General features: G+C 46.7%; 1 protein-coding gene and 1 long non-coding RNA gene across 6 annotated transcripts in view; one reads left to right on the top strand and one right to left on the bottom strand.

The window, feature by feature from the left end:
- The window catches only part of ITPR1 (inositol 1,4,5-trisphosphate receptor type 1), a 326,205-nt gene that overhangs the window by 22,283 nt on the left and 282,132 nt on the right, over positions 1 to 21,790 (bottom strand). For all 4 annotated transcript variants that reach the window (XM_081821132.1, XM_081821136.1, XM_081821141.1 and 1 more), the window contains 7 exons: positions 21,077 to 21,252; positions 16,757 to 16,921; positions 11,705 to 11,900; positions 10,240 to 10,332; positions 8,918 to 9,057; positions 8,181 to 8,346; positions 5,292 to 5,452 (listed from right to left, as the gene is read on the bottom strand). In XM_081821132.1, coding sequence (XP_081677258.1) covers positions 5,292 to 5,452; positions 8,181 to 8,346; positions 8,918 to 9,057; positions 10,240 to 10,332; positions 11,705 to 11,900; positions 16,757 to 16,921; positions 21,077 to 21,252 — 1,097 coding nt within the window. The remainder of the gene's footprint in view (positions 1 to 5,291; positions 5,453 to 8,180; positions 8,347 to 8,917; positions 9,058 to 10,239; positions 10,333 to 11,704; positions 11,901 to 16,756; positions 16,922 to 21,076; positions 21,253 to 21,790) is intronic.
- On the top strand, positions 8,342 to 21,509 carry LOC145721736 (uncharacterized). 2 transcript variants are annotated; one of them, XR_014145595.1, is made up of 2 exons: positions 8,342 to 8,626; positions 20,958 to 21,509. It is a non-coding gene; the product is annotated as an uncharacterized LOC145721736 (long non-coding RNA). The 2 variants fall into 2 exon arrangements; XR_014145596.1 differs by lacking the exon at positions 8,342 to 8,626 and adding an exon at positions 19,291 to 20,017.

Raw genomic sequence — 21,790 nt, 5'->3', positions numbered from 1 at the left:
TAGAGTTATTATCCAATCTGCCACTGTTACAGCAAAGCACAGCCTGGTCCGCTCCTCCGGAAGCAGCGGCCTGTCTCCCGACACTCAGGCTGTGGCGGGAGGAGGTTCTCCCCAGCCGGCCCGGTTGTCAGTTAAGCGCGCCCTCCTGGAGAAGAGAAGGGGCCAGAGTAGCTCCGGGGAGCGGGGGATGCTGAAATATGGATGAAGAATATTCCGCCTGACCACCCGGCCATTCACTCAAACACACGCCTCTGAAAGTAGAACTTACTTTTCAAGGTAGAATTCCAAGATACCGAAGGGAAATCTGTATTTCATTAACAAAATAGATGCTGTTTATTAAATTATAGCTTGGTCTTCTTTACTGACCTTCCTTTTTAATATTTCTGGAGTTTTTAACTTTCAAGAATAACTTAGTCTGCTTAACAGATTAAGCACTGGCTTTTCTCCTGAGCTAGACTGTCACAGAAAATTGGGCTGCTGAATCGTCGCTGGGAATCCTGTATTTAATCTTTTATGTACAACTTGCCCACTGTGCAGTATTTAAATTCCTTCAGGCAAAGATACAACTAATTTACCACTTATCCAGGTTAAATATATCTGATTGTATGGCCTATCAAATCATCGTCTATGGACTAACACATTCTCATTTCAGTCAGCAGGAGAGAGAAGTCAAAGAATGTTAAATTATTTAAGAAGAGCATGTGGTACATCAATTATCGTGAAAATTTAAATGTAGTTCAGGACTAATAAAACTTTGCTTCTCATAAAGGCTGCCACTAAAACTCTGCATGGTAGCCCCAAAAATCCAGTTGCTATGGAGAGAGGAAGCTCAGGGGTTTTTCTCCTGCCCTGAGCTGCCGGGGCTAAGTGAGGTCACTCTGTAGTCACATTTCTCTGTAAGTACAGCCCTGTCTGGGGCCTGAGTCAACGAATCTGAGGCTGCCTCTCCCATCCAAACGGCACTGTCCGTTCTGCATGGAGGTACGGGGGTGCTGGGCTCCCCCCACGCAGTGCCAGCGACAGCACCCGCTTCGGCCTTGTGCACAGAACCTGGGGCAATCATGACAGCATCTCATACACAGACCTGGGGGCCACTCCCCACGTCACCCCGACTCCTGGTCGTGGGTAATGACTGTGAGTGGAGGACGCAGCTGAACACATGGGTCCGGGTCCCCGGTATTGAGGCCTGTTCGATGGAGAAAGAGTGAGAATGTCAACTTTGTCCTGCTCCAACATTTAAGAGCACTTAAAACGTTTAAATTTAAGAGCAAGGAAGAAGCAGGAATTTTCCATGGGAGGAACGTCTTGGCGTCAAGATGCCCATTCTGACTTTTCTTAGCAACAGCGTGCCAGCAGCCAAGGCATCTTACACAGCCGTGAAGTGCAGGACACGATGCTTGCGTCAGCTCTCTGCTGGCAGGGCTCTGGTGCCCTGCCGACCACTCTGTGTGTCCGTCTGGCCCTGCTGGCATCCACTCCCTGCCTCCTCAAGGGCCCACCAGCCCCACCCCGATCCCCCACATTTACCTTGGTCCCATCACCCAGTGGGCACGGGAAGTGCCGTTAACCCCCATTTCCGGACAGCAACCCAGGTCAGGGAAGCCCCATGACTTCCTGGGGCTACGTGGCTCGGAAGGAGCAGAGCTGAGACTCACATCCTGGATTCTCTGCCTTCGAATCCAATGCTTAGGGAGCAAGGACTTCATGGTAGGCATGAGCCTGGCCTTGGCTTTGCCGGGAATAGTGCATCTCTAATGGAAGGAGAGAGGGCACGACCAGAAGGAGAGAGAAGAGAATATACAATCTTCTATCATGTTTCGATGAAAATTAAGTGTGGCTGAACATCTGGCTGCCAAGTTCTCTGCTGCCATCTCTGGCAAGAAGCGCACCGTCTCCATGTTTTTTTTTTGAGATGAAAATCTATTTACCATCCCTGACACCACGGTCTGCAGGGAGTTGTTTCCCGGGCAGCTGTGAAGCTCCTCTACCTCCAAGTGACCAGCCGGGGCCTCTTCTGTTTGCTTCTTCTGGGTTGTCTATGGGCAGCTGTTACTTCACGGTTCTTAATGAGTCTCCAGGATCTTAATTCATGAGCTCAGGGAGAGCTTAAAACCCCCAGCCTCTGGCCACTAGGCAAGAGGTGGTTTTCCTGAGAAACCCAAGTCCCAAAAAAGCCTGTCGCGATTTCTTTTGGGACGTGAAGTAAGCAAAAGGGTAGCTGACTTTTCCTTCCCTCTCTGACACTGTTAGCTGCTCCCCTCTCCTTGATCCTGGAGTAATAGAGTCGGCTTCTCAAAGACATCACCAGCCTTCTCCTCCCAGAAGCGGTGAGCAGGAGGCCTGCCTCCTCAGGAGGAATGTTGAGAGGAACTCGTCTCTGGGCCATGGCTGCCTCCACAGGGTATGACCAAATGGGTCTGCCACGGACATGTGGCCTGCTCCCCCGCAGCTCTGAGCTCCCCTGGGCTTCCAGCCGAACAGCCCTCGTCTACCCTCCTGTGGCGAGTGCTCTCCAGGGAGTGGCCGGCAGGGACTCATGTGACCACTGAAAATGGTGTTGGCCAAAGGCACAGCCTTTCAGCCGGTGCATCTAACCCTTCCCTGAGCCCTCACTAAGGGCATGAAATATCTGGTTCCTCAGCAACTTTGACACTCAGAGTTAAGAATTTTTTGATGCTACATATTTTTAGGCCTTTTGACAAGAAGTTCTGGTACGATTTAAGAATGATGTGGATGAGGAAAGCACACTGAATGCTGGGTTTTTCAAAGCGTCGCCAAGCAATGGGCTCTAAGCAGGCTCGGTGGGAGGCTGGGGGGTGACTTCTGGCCCTTAATCCTCACCAGGTGACTGCTCACAAGGCTCCTTTAAGTCTTCACGATTGACGATTGAGACAGAAACCTTAAAGTGCGCCAGAGTTTTCTGTGACGGTTAAGTAAGGTGATTAACAGAAAGCTTTAAAACTGGCCCCTGAAGATTTAAAGACAGGGCACAAATACTTTCGAGAGAAGCAAACAAAGTGAAGGAGAAAAAGAATGTGTGACAAGGGTAAAAACTAGAGGTCCTCTCCTCTACCCATTACAGGACTTAATGCGAATGAAGGTATTTGTGTGTGCATGCAGACAGGTCGCTGTCCCATGAATGCTGACCAAGTATCTTTATTTGGCAATATCAACAATCGGAGGAAAAGATGGGCTAGGAGAACTTTTCAGTTAATGTGTCCTGACCCTGGAGACCTAGCCGAAAATCTGCCCTGGCAACCAACAGAATTCCTAATTAACAACAGATCTGCTCCCACGTGGCGCGGTGCCACCAGCCGCCTCCCTGTCTGCTCCCTCGCTGGGGCTGTGGTGCAGTCCCTGTCACTAACCCTGATCCTGGCTTTCATCTGTTAGGGAGCACACCCAGCAGCCACATTTGGGAACTCCTGCCTTTTTTCCCTCTCGGCTGATTTTTTTTTCTCTTCTCCTTCCGCTAATCTATGACGCTGTCTCTCTTTCAACACCCCTTTAAAAGTCATCTCTGGGAGTGCCTGGGTGGCTCAGTCGTTAAGCGTCTGCTTTCGGCTCGGGTCATGGTCTCAGGGTCCTGGGATCGAGCCCCGCATCGGGCTCCCTGCTCCGCGGGAAGCCTGCTTCTCCCTCTCCCACTCCCCCTGCTTGTGTTCCCTCTCTCGCTGTGTCTCTCTCTGTCAAATAAATAAATAAAATCTTTAAGAAAATAAATAAATAAAAGTCATCTCTGCTGTAAAACCTCATCCATTTCTCTCTACCCTCGAAGTTCTTTCTGAATGGTTCTCCACTGAGGGTAATTTTATCAAACACAGTACTAGATGTGAAAGAGCTTTACAAGCCATAGAGTGCTAAATACTTAGAGATTATTAAGAATCCCTCTCCTCGGCACTCACATCACCAGTTCAGAGGATCATTTCTTCAATCAGCATTGTTTTGTCTCCTCTGTTGGATGCTTCCTACTCCAAGCATGACCCACCAGCCTGCAGCTTCAGCGTCCCCCCACCTGCCGGAAGTGCACCCTCTCAAGTCCTGACGGTGCCCCCTGAATCCGAATCCAAACCCTCACCACATCTCCAGGTGAGTTCTATGTATGTTAAAATTTGAGAAGCATGGAATTCGACGTTACGGCCCTCAAAGGTACACATGGCACAGAATCGCCCGAGAAAGCCCTCCGGAACCTGCAGAGGCCTCCAAGCTGGTGTTCTATGGGGGTGGGGGTGGGGTGCTCAAGAAGATTGCCATGTGACTGCTGGCCTGCCAGCAATAAAACTAAAAGCCTGCCTGAGTCTGCCACATATGAATGATGCTATTTACAGGAACAGACGTCACCTGAGATTTCTTTATAGTAAAAGCTTTAAAATCACATCTGCATAAAAAACACAGACGGGTCCGTTTAGGATAACTCATTATCAGGCTGAGTGCTTAAGTCCTTGGCAACTGGAAGGAGAGTCAGTGAACTGTAGCCCCCTCTCCCCAGAGCGAGCTCGTGTAAATCACAGAGGCTCCCTAGACTTCACAGTTCAGGCCCCGTCGCTTTACCAATGCCCCTGACCATTTTAATGAAGTTCAGAAACCACAGGTATGAAAGGACAGCTGCCCTGGGACCCCCACGGCACACGTTTGGTACCTCTGCAAAGTCCTGACCGAGAGGAGTGCTCTGGAAACCCGGGGCAGCTTCCCCTCTTCCCAGGACACGGCGGTCACGCTCCCCAACAGCAAGAAGATTAATTCGGGACTCCAATTCCTCCATTATATGATCCCTTCCTAATGATTAGCAAAGCATCTCCCAGAAAGACTAGACTGAGGCCAAACAAATGAGCAAATAAACCAGGCTGAATGAATTCCATCAACTGATCATTATTTAAAATTATCTCTTAGGGACCAGGTCTTATTTAAGGAGAAAAAAGAAAAGGATCCATGACGAAGAAAAGAGGCTGAGTACGTAGAGATGGGAAATCAGGTTGTGGGGTTAGATCTAGGTTAAAAGCCCAGCCCCAGTTAGGTGGCCGTGTTCGAATGTCGTGGAGCCTCACCGTTTCCTCCTTTAAAATGGGGATGATACCACCTGTCTGGTGCTTCTGCAGTTCACTTGAGAGGACACACAAACTCTAGAGTCTAATACCTCACCTAGGCTAAGAGCTCAGTAGCCCAGGACACATTAGACGTTCTTTTTCTGCTGTGTGACCTGCTCGCTGGCTCCCGTACCGTGCTGCTCGCCCCGAGGACAGAGCTGCGGTCCCGGCCCAAGTGTGAGCCACCTCCAGGAGCTTCCGGCTCACCTTGATCATTTCTGCCACGTAGCTCTCGGGCCCAGTGTACTCTGTGGAGTCCTTCACTTTCACCAGCACGATGAAGCACAGGTAGTGCCACATGTTGTGTTCTTCCTTGATGTGCTCTTCAAAGGTGACAGTCTTGTTGTCGAACTTGTCTCTCTCCAAGCCTACGGAGAGACGGAAAAACCCCCAGCCCCAAGTGAGCAGCCACGGAGCAGGAAAGTCTGCGAGAGAACTGTCCGCAGGGGAGGCGCGGGTCTAGTCCCCATCTTTGTGCAGAGTTGGATTCTGGTGGCCTCCACCATGCATTCCCTTTTACATCCCCACAGGGAAACCCAGGCTGTGGGGAAGATGGCCCTGGGTCTGCATCCCACCTCTGCCCTCTCCCAGTCACTGTTTAGTCTCCACGTGCCTTAGTGGCCTTGTCAGGGAACAGGGGGAGAACCTTAAACACATTTTGAACTTCAGCTGGTAAGTTTGTATTTTGTAGAGGTCTGGGTGAGCCACTATTTGAAACTAGTTTCTGTGGATTCTTGGATGGAGCAGGAAAATATATGATGTATAATGGGAGCTAGATTTCTGTCAAAGAAGGGAGCACAACTATGGAAAGGGAGAAACACTGTAATGGTGAACTGGAATGAGAGGTATGGGTATGAACTCATCCTTTTTCAGATGTATATAAAAACAGACACAGAAGTGTATGGCATGTGTATGTGTACACAAATATGCACGGGTGTGTTTGTGCATGTCTATGCTAGATCTGCACCCTAATAAGCCCTGGGAGCAGGGGTACAGTGGCAGGAATGTGCACACCTGGTCCCCGGATCCTAGCTTCTAAATACCCTTCTCCACTAAAAAGAACCAGGGCTTTTTGGAAAAATGGGCGATGCCAGGGCCGGGTCAGAGAGACACAAGTTAAGCTTGAACCTGGACTATCTCATGGCACTAATAAAGTAAGGAAGTACACAAAAAATTATGGTGACATGACAAAACAGAGAACCAGCTTGTAGGGCAGGACACATCTGGGGCAATCTGAGCATCAAAACAAATAATGACATTAAAGGATTATAATCCACTGGATTAAATAAAAATACCGGAATCCATGTTGTCACAAATACAAAATTAATATGTATTAATACATATATAGTATACATACCTACATGAGAAGAGAAAGTTCTTTCTTAAAAAGCCAACTAACAAATGTAGAAATAATAATAAAATCATCAAGGGACAGCCATCCTAATAAAAGAGGCAGGCAGGAAACATCAGTGGACATTAAAGCTAGTGGATAAATGTTTAATTTGAGGAATAATGGGATATTTACATGGTTGCAAAATATCTCCTCATAAATGTTTCCTGACTACAAAGAGAAAAAAACCCTAACCTTTAGTGGAGAAACCTGGCGATCACCACCTTAACCAAGTGACTGGAGTTAATATCACCAGTTATAAGAGGAATAGGCATCCTGTGCCTCCTGAAATGATGCACTGAGGAGAATAAACATTTCTTTGATGTTCCTACAGAAAACGCATGACCCCAATTCTACCATGAGAAAACATCAGAGAAACCCAACCTAACGGACATTCTACACAATAACTGACCATACTCATTAAAAATGTCAACAGAGGCTAAAGAGCCATGACAATGGAATGCAACATGACCTGGGCTTCCACTGGCTATAAAGGGCATTACTAGGATAAAGGGTGAAATATGAATAGGGTCTGCAGAGTGAGTAACAGTATGGTATCTTTGCTAATTTCCTAATCTTAGTAACTATACTGCATATTTATGAGAGAAGCTTCTTGTTTAGGAAATACATATTGAAATACTTAGGGATCAAGGGGCATCATGCCAGTGGATCTCAGACTATAAGAAAAACTATGTGTATGAACAAGCAAATGAAGTAAGACATTAATATCTGGGGACTCTGGATGAAGAGTAGATAGAAATTCTTTGTATCATTCTTATCACTTTTCTGTAATTCTGGGATTATTTCAAAACAAAAGGCTTGAAGTGGTTTTAAGGGGGCAAAAAGCAGATTTACGTTTTTAAATGGAAAATGCTCATTTTTTGAGTAGATGTACCAGTAGGAAATTTATATATTCACAGTTACTGTATTATGAATAATCATGAAATGACCACTCAGCTGCCAGATTCCTACGTGATTAGTATACATTTCCACGTACCCCCTGTGGCTATACTGACAATGGTTTCTTGGGCACCCCATGCACCCGTCTACTACTTCTCATTGAGCGCCTACAATGTGCAGGTTCTGTGCTAGGAGGGCTACACGGACCAGCTCTCTTAGCCCCACAATAATGCAGAGAAGTACATATTATTGTACCCATTTTGCAGAGGGAAAATCAAAGTACAGAGAGTGAAGCGACTATGCCAAGATTATGCGCCTAGGAAGCAGCAGAAACTTAATCAGAACCCAGGTCTGAGTCCTGAGCCCAGGCTCTGAACACCTCCACCATACCCTCTGAGGGGAATATTCTTTCATTTAACGCCCGCTACCATCTGCAGTGGAGACATCCACAGGCTGGCACCAGATGAAAGATTTCCAGTCTAGTTACTTAGAAGGGGGCCAAGAGATGCTCGGCAGCCCCCCCAAAATGAAAAGACCCCAAGACACATTCATTTCAAATTATGTGCGATCACATGTCTGCCACAGGAACCTTCATTCCTGCAGACTCACTGGCGCCGGGAACTGCCGCTCGGGTCCCTCGGCTGCAAACACCTCCCAGCAGAAGGGAGGCAGAGGAAAGGCACCCCCAACGCCAGGGGCAGAGAGGCTTGAGGAGGCAGCGGCGCCTCGCCACAGAAAGCCTGCGGGCAGCCCGTCCGGTCCGTGGAGCCTGAGCTTCCCTGCGAAAGCTGGGCTGCCACACTCACCACAGATAAAGCATGTGGTCTTTAAAATCTCCTCCTTCTTCTGCTTCTCACTCCTCAGGTCAGCAAAGGTGTCAATGATGACCCCGAAAATCAGATTAAGGACGATGATGATGACCATGAAGAAGAACAAGAGGTCATAGATCACTCTAGCGGCAAAGAGGGGCTCCTAGAAAAGAGGCGTCTCCATCAGTGAGGTCACCCCACTGCCCTTTGGTCTGCAGAGCTCAGGGCAGAAGGAAGAGGCCGCCAATGGGCCCAACATTCGTGGCTCACCCTCACCCCACGGGTCTGCTCTGTCACAAGTTAAACCGGGCAGCAAACTTGAAAAGTCACAGCTGTGTCTCTTTTTCACACCCGCTGTCCAAAGGGTCGGTTCTGCCAGTGTCGTGTGGCATGTGCACGAGAGCAGCTCCCTGGCATCTGAGGGGTCTTGGACATGTATTCAGGTAGGCCAGACCCGGCCCGGGGGGCAACAAGCATTTCCGTGCCCTGAGCGGAGGGCGGGAGCTGCCCCGTCCCACAGGGCAGGGGTCCTCGCCCCGCTCCAGGGTGGGCAGTGGAGAGAAGGAAGCCTCAGCTAGCTAGCTCTGCACGTCTACTCCGCACTACACCAGCTCTGCTTTGTCCTGGGTTTCTGCGCAAGCTCTCTGCCTTGTGCTCTGGCCCCCCGCCCCCTGCCCCCCCCGCCCCCGCCCCTCCTCCCCCCGCACTCTCCCTTCCCCTCGGGATCCAGCTACCTCTTTGGATGGCTTCCTGAGCACATCTCCTACTCCGCCCCCGCTCCTCAGCCCATGACTCAGCACCGTGACGATGCACATCAGCAGCGTCTCACACGTGTGCTCTTTGTCTTGCTTCGTCTCTTCTGCAAGGACCGGCTCTATGAACACGGTGAGTAACAACAGATTTACAACGTGTGGGAAAAGAGAGACCATGATTTTGAGATGGTGTTCCCTGAATGCCAGCTCACCAGCTACACACAGGAACAAGAAAGAATAAAACTAAGGAATCAAGTGTCATATACCTTCTTTCAAAAAGCTGAAGTTACCTGGGGCAATTCTGTTTTCATCACCAACCCTTGCTAGTTTCTCAAGCCAAGTCAGAACTGCCCTTCCCTATATTAAATCCAAAATACTCCCTATCCTTTTCAGATTTAAACTCCAGTCCCAGCTCTGAACAGGCATTTGACCTTAGATAAGTTGCTTAATACTCCGAATCACAAGCATCTCGTCTCTCAGCTGAGGGTAATCCCACAGGACCTAGCTCCTCGCTGGCTAAATCCAGCCACGTTTTACAGCAGGTCCCCTGGATAAATAGCTTTATATTGGATGCTGTCCATTCTTAATCATTTTTGGAGGAAGAACCATGTCTTGCTGCCTATCTTGTTCTTTTCAGCAGTTGCAGTGAGAATGGTCTTGCTAAAACAGATCTCATCATATCACTCCCCCCGCCCCACTTTAACGTCTATTCGTCCTTTGGGTGAAGTTTAACCTCCTCAGCCTAACATGTAAGACCCTTTGTGATCTGGCCTTTTGTTGACCTCTCTGGCTTCATTTCTTGCTACTACTCTTCCTCATGATCATTATCTCCTTCAACACACTATATTCTACTTCCAAGCCTTTAGACGCCTTATTCCCTGGAATAACTGGAACACCTAACCCTCCTCCACTGTCCAAGATTCTACTGTTTTAGTTTAACTATCACCTCTGGGTGCCTATCTTCTGTATTCCTTCCTTATTCCTAGCATTTAACATACGTCTAATAATCACCTAGGTGCCTCCCTGCCTCCTCCATCATACTGGTGTATCTTAGAGTACAACACAGTCTCTGGCAAATAGGGGGCACCCAGTAAATAGTCGCTGAATCAACCAAGCAGGTATTTTCTTCCCATGTAGCCTTCTTTTCCCTTCATCTCCCTCCTCTCTCCCAGCCTTTCCCCTTTGCTACTGGCCTTACTTCTGAACAATAAATCTGCTTCCATCTGCTTCCAATGTCCTGTGCACCATCTAAGCTTCCAGAGGAGCCTAACATTAACATGGGGCTTAAGCCTCCAAGGTCCTACCTTCTTTGGGTGCAGGAGAGGAGCAGTTCTCCACAGTCTCCACCCTACACACGTCAGAGTATAGGAACTCGCTTGCCAAACTCTCGCCGGCTCCTGGGAAAGAGAGGAAATTTTATGATGAACAATCTGGCAGCATATGGTTAAAATGTTTGAAGTCCCCAATTCACGGCTGATTAAACAATTCTTTACATAAATAACACCCTACATTCCTGCATATAAATTCAAGGCAGAGATACAATTTACACTTTCATTTGGTGATCTGGATGGGAAAGAAGCCAGAAATGTCAATTCCTGTAGGCTTACTAGAAATATCGCACTTAAATAGCACCTCTCCAACTTTAAAGACACACAGCTGAAACTCTTCGACAAATACTACTGTACGTACAGACTCCAGCAAGATTTACACCAAGTCTGCACAAAAAGCGTCAGTGAGCAGGAACGGAAATCCAAGGTCCAGACCAGTTTAGTTCGGAACCCTAAGATGGTTGGCAGCAAATTTCACTTAGTGTCAACTTGGAGGCTAGAGTTACATGCCAAGAATGCAGCATTTGGGAGAACAAGGCTGCCTGGCTTAGTCAGTGATAATAATTCTAGTGTTCACTGGACTTGGGGCCTCTGGCTACCTGATTAAAAACAAAACAAAACAACCATCAATCTTTCACTTAATGGTGTTAAAATATTTTAATTGAGACAAGGAACATTTGGGTATCACTCAAGTATATGATCATTTTATTTCATTCTCAAAAGTGGAAATGACTTCTGTTTTCTCTCTATAAAAATAATGTAAGCTCACTGTCAAACTTGCATACAGTTAAAAAAAAAAAAAAAAAGCCCCAGAGACAGCCACTGCTGGGGGTAGGTAATATTCTTCCATATTTTAAAAGACATATATGAGTTTTTTCATTTTTAAAAAATATATGTGGATCCTATTATAGTTATTATTCTGCAATTTCCCACCACACTTTTGTGGGTGCTTTTCCTTGAAGGTTTACAAAGATGTGCCCTCTCTGCAGGGGATGCCACCCCATAGGACACTCTAATGGAATACTCTACTTAAAGTTTAGACTGGTTCCGCTTTCACACTGCAGTGAACATTCTTCCATATACATCTGTTTCAGCAGGTTTTTCCTTTAAGGATAAATTCCTAGAAGTAGATTTACCAAGCCAGAGGGATGCATCCCCCTGTGCTTTCGATATATAGGATCAAATTATTTTTGAATAAGTTGTATTCTTTTAAAAACTGACTTTAGTGAATAAGTTAAATGTAGGCTCTGGACCCTTATACTCAGCATCTGACATACCAAACCACCCTTGGAATAAAGTGAGAACCAAGCCCTGGAATCAGAATTCATAGTCTGAGTGCTAGGGAGATACCCACATTGCTAAAGTCATCGTTCTCTTTAGTTCACTTACAATCAAGAACTGTTCTCTTAACATTAAAAAGATCCGAAGATCTCAAACTCACCTGGAAGAGCAGTTTCATTGGGCAACCTATCTACTTCCAAGATAAAATCATCTTTGAAGAAAAGATAGCCCACTATTGAGAACAGGTAAACCAGGATCAAAGCCAGAACTGCTGTCAAGATGATGGACCGTCCATTGCGAGTGACACTTTTAATGACATTAAGCAGAGTCTCTTCTCTGTATACCAAATCAAAAAGCTTTAAAAACGAACAAAGAGAAGACAATGGGACAGTTTTAAGAAGCCTCTAGGTTAGATGTACACAAATATCTCATAATGAAAACTTGATTTATAGAGAATTTACCCTTTTAGAAACTCAAAAGCATTCTATTATCTTAACACTTTATACTGCTTGTCTTAGTGAAAACGGAGATGGGAAACATTAGCCTAGAAAAGGTGGGCAGGAAGCAAGAGCAATTTCCAGTGGTACTCATACAGTTGAGAGGTCCTGGGGATGGAGAAAATACAGGGTGGAACAGTGGGTTTCAGAAGGTAAGGGAGAGCAAAGTGATGAGGGTCCTGGCATGCGTCTGTGTAGGGAGTAGTTGCTGAGTTTCTGCTAAGGGCCAGCCACTCTGCATACAGGATTGGACCAGCCCTGGCCCTGTCCTCCCGGAGCTTGGAGTCTCACAGGGAAGGCCACATACAGCAGGCCAGCATAGGCAGCAGGGACTCTGGAGTGCGAGGGGCAATCTGAGCTCAAGCACAGGACATCAGGACAGTGGGCTAGGCACTTTCTCCTCCCCACTGAGCCTCCGTTTCCTCATCTCCAGATGGGAGGACAGGGTGCTGCTGTGAACCCTAGCTACGTGATGTGTACTGCGTCCAGCACATGGCATACAGCTGCACTTACATGCTGAGTACGCACAGTAAATGCTAAGGATCATTTCCTGATGAAGGGACTGGGCCAAGGTCACACAGCTCATGGCAGGGACACTGGTGGTGGTAACACACCAGGAAGCCTAAACCCTTCCCATCTCCCTAATGGGGGGAGGAGGTGTGTGTGGGGGGGGGCGGAGACCCCGTGCAGTGCACTGTGGGCTCACAGTCTCGGCTCGCCCTCTCTAAGAGACTACTTGCTCTTTGCAAGAAGTTGGCCTGTAGGTACTTCTAGGTATGTGGTACTGATGGCTGGTTTTCTCAGATATTTGGCTGCAGGAAGAGTACAGAGCCGTGGAGGAGAGCTCTGTGGGCTTATTCTTGGACCAGGGGGCTAGTTTTAATGTGGTCTCTGTGCTGACACCAAATCTTCTAAAGGTTCTGCCTCCACACGGCTTTGGGGAATGACTGCACAGCCAACTGAGTCAGGGGACAAGGGTTTGAATCCTGACTCTGCTTTTAATTTGTAGTAAGATGATGATCAAGTCATGTAACCTCCCTGAACTAGCTAATCTCCGAGTCCCTTCCAATTTATAGTTTTACATCTGAGTTCATTTTCTGGTCAATTAGCCCTTCTGCCTCCATAAGGCCAATCTGTGTCCTGAGACCTGTGGTTGGGGCACCAGGTAAAGTAGGAGACTCAAAGGGAAGGAAGCAAGAAAGAGGCATTTCATCAATATAAGAGTACAAAAAGCTAATGTTGCTATTACAGTTAAATATTTTCCAGCAACCTACTATGAAGCAGCAAGTGAGAGCAACTTCAGACAATAAACAAATGACACTTGTGTTCTGGGGTAGGAACTGTAAGATTATATAGCCACCAAGTCATTGAGATGACAAGTAACTCCTTTTTCCACTCAACTGTAATTTCTGACTTTAAGACAATGGACATGCATTACTTTATAAAGGAGAAACTTTCTTCTAATTGGAAAATGACACATGTTCAATGGAGAAAACTTTGAAAACACAAAAAAGCACAAAGAAAAACAAAATTCACCAATAACCCCACCATTTACTCAAGTTATTTCTTCTGCCCCTACTACATTGGAAAAATGTTATACAATATACCATAATACTGGCATATAGTCAGCCCCTTTCACCAAGCAATCATGAACATTTTTGTGTCAGAAATGATCACCTAGACTGTCACTGTACAGAAAAACCAGTCTACTTAACCAAAATATTTACTTTTTTTTAAAACAGTCAAGATGTTTCCAATTGCATGCCATTAAAAATAATGCTGTGATGAACACCTCTGTACTTGCCTCTACACATACTTGTCCAGTTATTTCTTTTTGGAGAATTTCCAGAAATGGAATTGTTGGGTCAAATGTTGCAACTTTCTAGAAACATATCGATCGCCCCACTGCTTTCCAGAAAGGCTGTACTGATCCATGCTGTCAGGGGACAGGGGCCACTACAGCACACCCTCGTAAGACCTGGACATGCTCAGACCTTTGGACCTTTCCAAACATCACAGGTACAGCTCGGGATCACACTGTTGTTTTAATTGGCACATCTGTATTTAGCATTAATGTGGAACATTCTTCCATGTTTACTGACCATATGGATTTCTCCTCCTGTTACCTGCTCATCCATGAACTTGACACATTTTCATCTCGGGGTGTTAACGTTTTCTAAGGACACATTTGGATGCAGGCTCGAGACCAGGTTCAGCCAGTCTGGGGCCCCACTCTCCCACTGTCCTTTTCTGGTCTGCTGGAGCGGGGCTTTCACAACCTCGGGAGATGTGGGTTTTCCCTGCTGGAGATCTCTCTCCAGCTCCTTTCTGTCACAGGTTTCAGTACTTGTCTGTGATTCTCAGTAAACACGTTAAATACTACTTTTGATAGCAAAAGTAACATGTCACCTGAGGTCACAGACAAGTCACAGCCAGAAACACATACAAGAGGCATCCAGCCACCATCTGGTTGGATCCTGGTGAGTTCTCCAAAAGCGAGCTGAGCTCAGGTAGCACTGGCAGCTCGGAGTTACTGTTTCTGTGACAGATGAGAGACGTGAAAGCAAGAATGCAAACTGCACTGGGAAATACCAGCCACACCGAAGCAGGGACTTTTTCACGAGCTCAGATGAAAGGCAGTTCGGAGCTGGGCTTATGAACTGACTCGGCAGTCACCAGAGCTCAGCTGCTATCCGGTCTCTGGCACTTACTGGGTGACTCTGGGCAAGTTACCTAACCTCACCAAGCCTCAGTTTCGCCATCTGTCATTTGCAGACATCATCTACCTCAGAAGTCGTGGTGAGAGACAGTATGAAAAGAGCACATGGGAAACATTCAGTAAATGGTGGTAACGATGATTTTGTGGTCCGTGAGGGCTGTGAGGGCAGAGACGGTATTGGTTTGTCTCCCTACAACAGCCCTGCATCTAGCATGGGCGCCAGCCATCATCTCGAAGGACCAAAAGCAGAGGACTTGAAGGTAGAGACAGGGAAACGAAGCCAACGGGACACAGAACGTAGGCAAAGTCACACCCTCCCAGGAAGAGATGGCACTGTCTGAAGCAGAATCTCCTGTCTCTTGGGAGAGATCCCTCGGTTGGGATGAGAGAGACCTCCAACTGAGCTCTGCCTCCTTGCCCAGGAGGACATGGGTCTCCCTGACTCTAAAACCAGATCCTGGGGGCACCTGGGTGGCTCAGTCGTTAAGCGTCTGCCTTCAGCTCAGGTTATTATCCCAGGGTCCTGGGATCGAGCCCCACATCTGGCTCCCTGCTCTGCGGGAAGCCTGTTTCTCCCTCTCCCACTACCCCCTGCTTGTGTTCCCTCTCTCGCTGTGTCTCTGTCAAATAAATAAATAAAAATCTTTAAAAAACACACACACACACACACACACACACACAAACCAGATCCTTATCCAGGGACATTATTGTAAGAGACAAAAAGGCTCAGAAATATACATGGAGCTCTCAAGATTTCTGATACAGAGTGACCAAAATAGGCCACATAATGGCCATCACAAGTATATCCAGAGACCTCTTTACCTAAAACCTCAAACTATAGCCAGACCTATTTTAAAAGGAGGTAAAACAATCCATTTCCCTCAGCCTGCCAACATCTACCACTAATGGAATGAGCTAATCCTGATGACCTGAAAGGTGAATTCTTTATGGTGTTTTGGATGGCAGAGGAAGTAAGCGATGACAAAGACAGTAATAATAGCTAGAATTGCTAAGCGTTTCTTGTGTGGTAGTGCTATTCTAAGGCCCTGACATGCACAGTTGCAGATAATCCCTGTGGCAGCCCTGTGAGGGGGACAGCTTGTTCTCATTTTGTAGATGGGGAAACTGAGGCACAGAGAAATTCAGTAACCAGTCCAGAGGTCACATGGAGAATACCTCCCAGAAGAGTTTTCCTTGCTCTACCCTTTGCAAATAAATCCCTTTGATCATTTTTTTATCCTCACTAACATTTTAATTCTTCTAGTCCCTTTATGGATAGTTTTGCTTGCAGATAGCTCAGCTTTATGCTTCTTGTCATTTGATGTAGGTACAAGGCAAAAGTTTCTTATCTATAACTCTACAGGTCTAGATTCCCTCTAATGACAGGAAAGTAAGTAGATATTTGGTCTATAATTTAAAAACCTGCTCAGGAGGAAGGTGATTGAACCAACTCATTTTATAGACTATGAAAACATTAATCACTTGGCTCAGATTGGAACCAAAGAACTTCCAGCGAAAAGGTCTCCTGGACCAATAAATCTATTGAGCTCCCTGTCATAGATCTTGGGACTTTGAAAAAACTCCTCCTCTTATTTCATCACTACATGTTCTCCCTGGGAAGCGGATCCCATGAGAACTGTCAGATGATGACAGTCTCAGAAAACATTCTCCCTGGTAAGCACTGGCTGAGTCCAAGAAAGAAAGCAAAGCAAAGATGCATGTGGAGGACACATCCCCTGGTCCAGATGGCAGGCACTGCATACCACTGGAAAGTGAAAGGTCCAATGTGCACGCAAGCAGCACAATCACATACCTCTTGGTCCCCTACCAGCTGCCCTGCTCCCTGGGGAGCTTTCTTCTCTAGATACTGGAAATGAGGCATGTGACCTTGTTAGCCCCGACATACCAATCACCATTAAAAGGAGGGGTCTGTGAGGAGAGACACAGGACACTCCTAGTTTTCGACACGTAAAATCTTTCCATACCAGGAACTCACCAGCAGACTGTAGAAGAACTCGTGGACAAAGAGGCCCATGGCGCAGATCAGCAGATACAACAAATGGTAAAGGAACTCAACATCCAGAACCATGGCTCGGTAACCTCTAGTGAATGTTCCACAGTTGCCCACAAAACTCATTAGAAAGATGATTTTATTGCAGACCTGAGAATAATGACAGGAACAGCCAGATAAGCACGGACCATGACGAACTGCAGACTTCATGACAGCCGAGGGCCATTTTCACGCAATGGTATTTCCGCAACTGTGCCCAAACAAAGCACCAAGTGCCCACCGAACCCGCCCAGAACCATTTTGCAGATCTAAGTCATATCGTTACTTTGCTTTTCAGGCATATTACAAATTATGTGGTAGTCAAATAACTTCATAAGCAACAGTAATCAAGTGGCATTTGTATATGACAAAAACAAAATTAACACATACTGAAATTATGATTTTCGAAATGAGATATGAATCATTTCTAACATACTTATATGAGTTAGTCAAACACAGAAGTCACCTCAATCTATGAATCGTGTGATCAGCATGAACAAAAGCATTTTCTGAATTTCTGTTACATTCTAGGCATTATAAGGGTTGCAGTTTAATGAGAACCAGCTAGTTCTTGTCTTTCATTGCTCCTAAATTCATAGAGGAAATAATTTTATTGGGGGAAAAAAAAGTAAGGGACTTCAGGATGAGTTCTGTTTCCCTGCCGCCCCCCACCCCAACCCCAGGATTAATAATTTTTCTTTGGGGATCCGTCTCTTTCCATGTATCCTTGAAATCTGGGTGGGGCTCCATCCCAGTCAATTGGCAAAAGGGGTGGTTCCGGGATAGTCACGTGACCCAACTAAACCAGTGATACCCGCTGAGATCTTTCCTGGGACTGCAGCAAGAGACAACTTTATTGCTTCGTCCTGACCTTGAACCTAAGAGAAAGTAAGTTTGAAGCTGCTAGCATCCACCTCTCCCTACCACGGAGCCTGAGTACGATCGATGCAGAGCCCAAAGATGGAGCTGGATCCTGAGGCTACTGTCTGGGCACCTGTACTCAGCTGCACCTGACGCGAGGATCTTCATTTCTCAGTCACACGAGCCGATGCATCTTCTCCTTTGCTTCAGCTGGCGTGGATTCGGTTTTTTGATACTTGCAGCTGGAGTTTGAGCTACTGCATAATATAGTTCCACCTCTAATAGAAACCCCATGCCTAAAAGTCCATCTCCAGCAACACGCTGACAAACACTCCAATCAAGAGAAGACTGGAGGGGAAAGTTTTTCGGATGTACTTGGTAAAACCATCTTCTGCTCCCCTAGCTGCCTTGGCCATAGGTGCCAGGAAATCCTGCCTGTTAATCTGGCCGGTCAGTGTAAGAGAGCTTCTCCGCCATCAGATAAGTGAGGAAGCCAACACCCACAGAGAACATTAGGCTTTCTCAGACAGGATAAACATTCAATGCCCCAGTACTTTCTAGTGTACTAGTGATTCTACCCATCACTAGTATAGGATCTTTCATTGGGTGAGAAAGTACCATTGACCTTGGATGATCTGTGTTGATGGGGTTTCAGGAAAACAAACAAACAAACAAAAGGCCATGCTCTGATTAACATTCTAGGACCTCAGACATGCCTCGGCTCCTGCTGTCTCAACAGAGCAATTCGCTTTACTTGAATCCACTCTGCCCTCGGTTTAAACAACTTCTGCCCTCGTTTCCTCCATTGCTTCAGCAGCCCATATGTATTCACGGTCTTGGCCTGGTGTCCCCACCTCCTACCGACCCTGCTTAATGAGTCTGACTGGCTTCTGGCCTCACCTCTCCCCCAGTCTACAAAGGACCCAGCCAGGGCACAGGCAGCAGTCTGTTGGCCCTTAGCACCTAATCCTGGCTCCTGCAACATGACGGCTCACCAGCCCACCCCTCCCACCACTCTGCCCGCACCTGGCTGCCAGGACACCACCCTGTCCCGCTTCGCCGGCCCTTGTATGCCCAATGCTCCTTCTCTGCCCATAACTACTTTCTTTTGTCTCCTATGTGCTCCATGTGAGTGTTTCCCTTTTTTTATTCACTCTAGTTATTTATTATAGTTATTTCAGCTCTCCTCACCCAGCTGTTACTATAAATGATAATTGCCTAGTTTGAGTCTTTCCCCCAACTGATTTATGTTAAAGGAGAGATGACTGTGGAATGATTAAAGCCCAGAGAAACAACAACAACAACAAAAAACTAAACAGCCCATAAGACAACAACCCCTGAAATACTGAGTTTTTTCCCTTTTATTTTTTTGTTTATTCTATATTTCCTTCTTAAGTAGATTCCTCTTAATGATACCTACATCAGTGAATGACACCTACCTTCCCTTCTGTAACACTGCTAAGTCTTTGTCACTCTGGTCATACGTTTTCAAATGCCACAGCTAATAATGGCTTGCCTTATCATCTCAAGCTGAGTAAATCAACAATTTAAGTGCATTTTCACCCTGAAACTTAGGTCTTTGCATGACTCCACTTTAGTTAGTTGCATTATTCTTTTCCTAGTCATCTGTGACTGAAAATTTGGAGTTGGGGGTTGCCTCCTTCATCACCCCATCAAGATAGTAATACCTTGTTGGCCTGGAGAAAAGGACCCCGACTGAGGCCCTACATGGCTTTCAGGTGAGAGGCTCTGACTCTAGGCCCACAAAACGTTACCCTATCCTTTCCAGCACTGACATCTGTACCTTCTTCTTTCTTCCACACTCTGACCAAGACCCAGGCTTGTCACACCTAGTCAAGAGCTCTGCTGGGGGTCTGAAATGGTCCTCCTGCCTCCAGTCCCTCCCACTTGAATCCACATAACATTCCACTACTTGAGGGCATTTTTCCAAGAATACTTTTTTGTATATGCCATTTCTTTGCTCAAAAAAACTTGAGTCATTTCCCACTACTGGGAATAGAGTTTCCCAACCTATATTCTACAACACTAATTCCAAGTGATACTTAAAACAAAATGTGGGCAAGTAAGTTTAGGAAACAGAGATACACGGTTTCCATTTCTTGGAGATTCATAACCCTTATCATGCACGTTAAAGTCTCTCAGAAATCCTAGAGTAAAAACCCTTTAATTTTGTTTAACACAGGCTCTCCCTCATGGACTGGACCACTGAACCTCTTTCTCACCTAAGATTTATCAACTTGGAGCCTGCTTTGGAAACACTGACCTGGAGGATGAGGCCCAAGGGCATTCTCCTACCATGCAGTGCCCTGGTGACCTGTGCTGGGAGTAGGTCCTACGTATCCCTCCCTGAACCCCAGTGGAGGGGAACGCTCCTGCTGGCTCTCTCTTGAGAGTGTCCTGGGCCTTCCCCACTGCTCTGGCCTGTGGGGCCTACAGCAAAATGCTCTTCTCAATTCCTGCTTTCTGGCCCAGTCCTAGCCATTCTCCAAGACAGAGCTGAAACCCCACCTCCTCCCCTGTGGCTTGTCAGCTTGAAGTGGTCCCTTCTCCCCCAGTGTCCTTGCTGCCTTTGCCATCTGAATACCCATCTGGGGACATTTACTGCTGCACTGAATTACTGTATTAACCTTATTTTGCAACATGACTTCCATTTCTATACAGCAACCTCAGCTTCCTTATATGCTCACGGCAGAAACCTCTAGAAAGCAGTTTTCGATCCCCACAGTGCCTCCCATGTCCAAACCTTTTGCTTCCTTTCACCAGCAAACCTCTCCAATCTATGGTCCTGTATCAGCTATCTCTACTTCCTAAGAATTCCCCCTACGGGTGCGGTAGCGTCTATCCTTCAACTACAGTGGAAGAGCACTTCCAAATGGCACCACCGACTTTGAAATAACCCCGATTCTCTCCTTACCTCTCTACCTGCTCCATCTCTGTCTGAACAAGTCCTCCTGCCTCTTCTCCTGGCTCCGTGTGGTCCTCACCAGAAGTGGGTGTGCTGTATTAATATCTGACCATTTGACTGATACCATTAATATTTGGCCATTCGGCTAAAATCTCCTGTCCCTCCAAACCTCTGACCTGACTGGGAACAATAATTTACATCTCCACTGCTCTTCCTCTTCCTGCCTTACTTCTGAGAGGGAAATTCCCTAAAAAGGAGACTGTGGATGCCCAGGTAATAGATTAAGAGGTTCACTGTACCGTGAGAAGGTTAAGAGGGAGATGTCCACCCACGCAGCTCTTGCTTCTGCTATTTTAACAGCTGACCTGAACGGCCTTTTGCTGCACTGAAAGCCCAGGCCAAGATCCTAGGAACCAGAATGGAAGGCATTCCTGTTTGCATGTCAACAAGAACGCGGCTATGAAGGTATTTATACTTACATTGAAAGCTCCCAGAAGAAACAACGTGGGTTGTAATCCAACCGAAAATATCAACCGGAGAATTGTGGAAGCAATTAAGGCCCGGATGCCATGGGGCTTGGGGAGGGCAATGACAATGGCCAGAGAGATGAGCATGGCTGTCCACAGCAGTCCTGACCAGTGTGGCTCCAGTGTTCCTGGAAAGACAAGGGGAGGTTCTCAAAGATCAGTGCTTTCATGGATTAAGAGGTGACGGACCAAAATGGGCTTAATGACAGTTTCTGCAATCACCAAACCGGCCTTACTGTCCAAACTCTCACCTCCAGTTCTGTGCCCCAGATGTAATCCGTCACACATCCATGTTTTCTTACCTCCAAGCCTTGACCTGTGGTCCTACTACCTGGGAAATTCTTTTCCCTTTCCTATTCATCCTAGGTCTTAGCTGAGATGTCAACTCTTCCAAAAACCTCCCCAACCCCTTCCTCTTCAGAAAACTATGCCAGGTGCCCCTCCCTCTCTGTGTTCTCAGTACTTACTCCAGTCATCCCAATAGAACACTATTTTCTGGTGGTCAGTTTACTAGTCTTTCTCTCCCCTCCTACCCTAATTGCCCCCCAATCGGGTTCCCCCCAACCAAATTCCCTGAGGGAAGCACACAGCACCCCATAGATGCTCGTCAAATGAATCTGTTCAATCAATAAAACTCATACATGTATCACATATCACTCTTCGGGA

The sequence above is a fragment of the Leptonychotes weddellii genome, chromosome 1 (genome assembly GCF_054177405.1).
Source record: "Leptonychotes weddellii isolate Sample4059 chromosome 1, ASM5417740v2, whole genome shotgun sequence".
NCBI lineage: Eukaryota > Metazoa > Chordata > Mammalia > Carnivora > Phocidae > Leptonychotes > Leptonychotes weddellii.
Note: the sequence above shows the minus strand (reverse complement) of the source record. Positions and strands in the feature narration are given on the sequence as shown.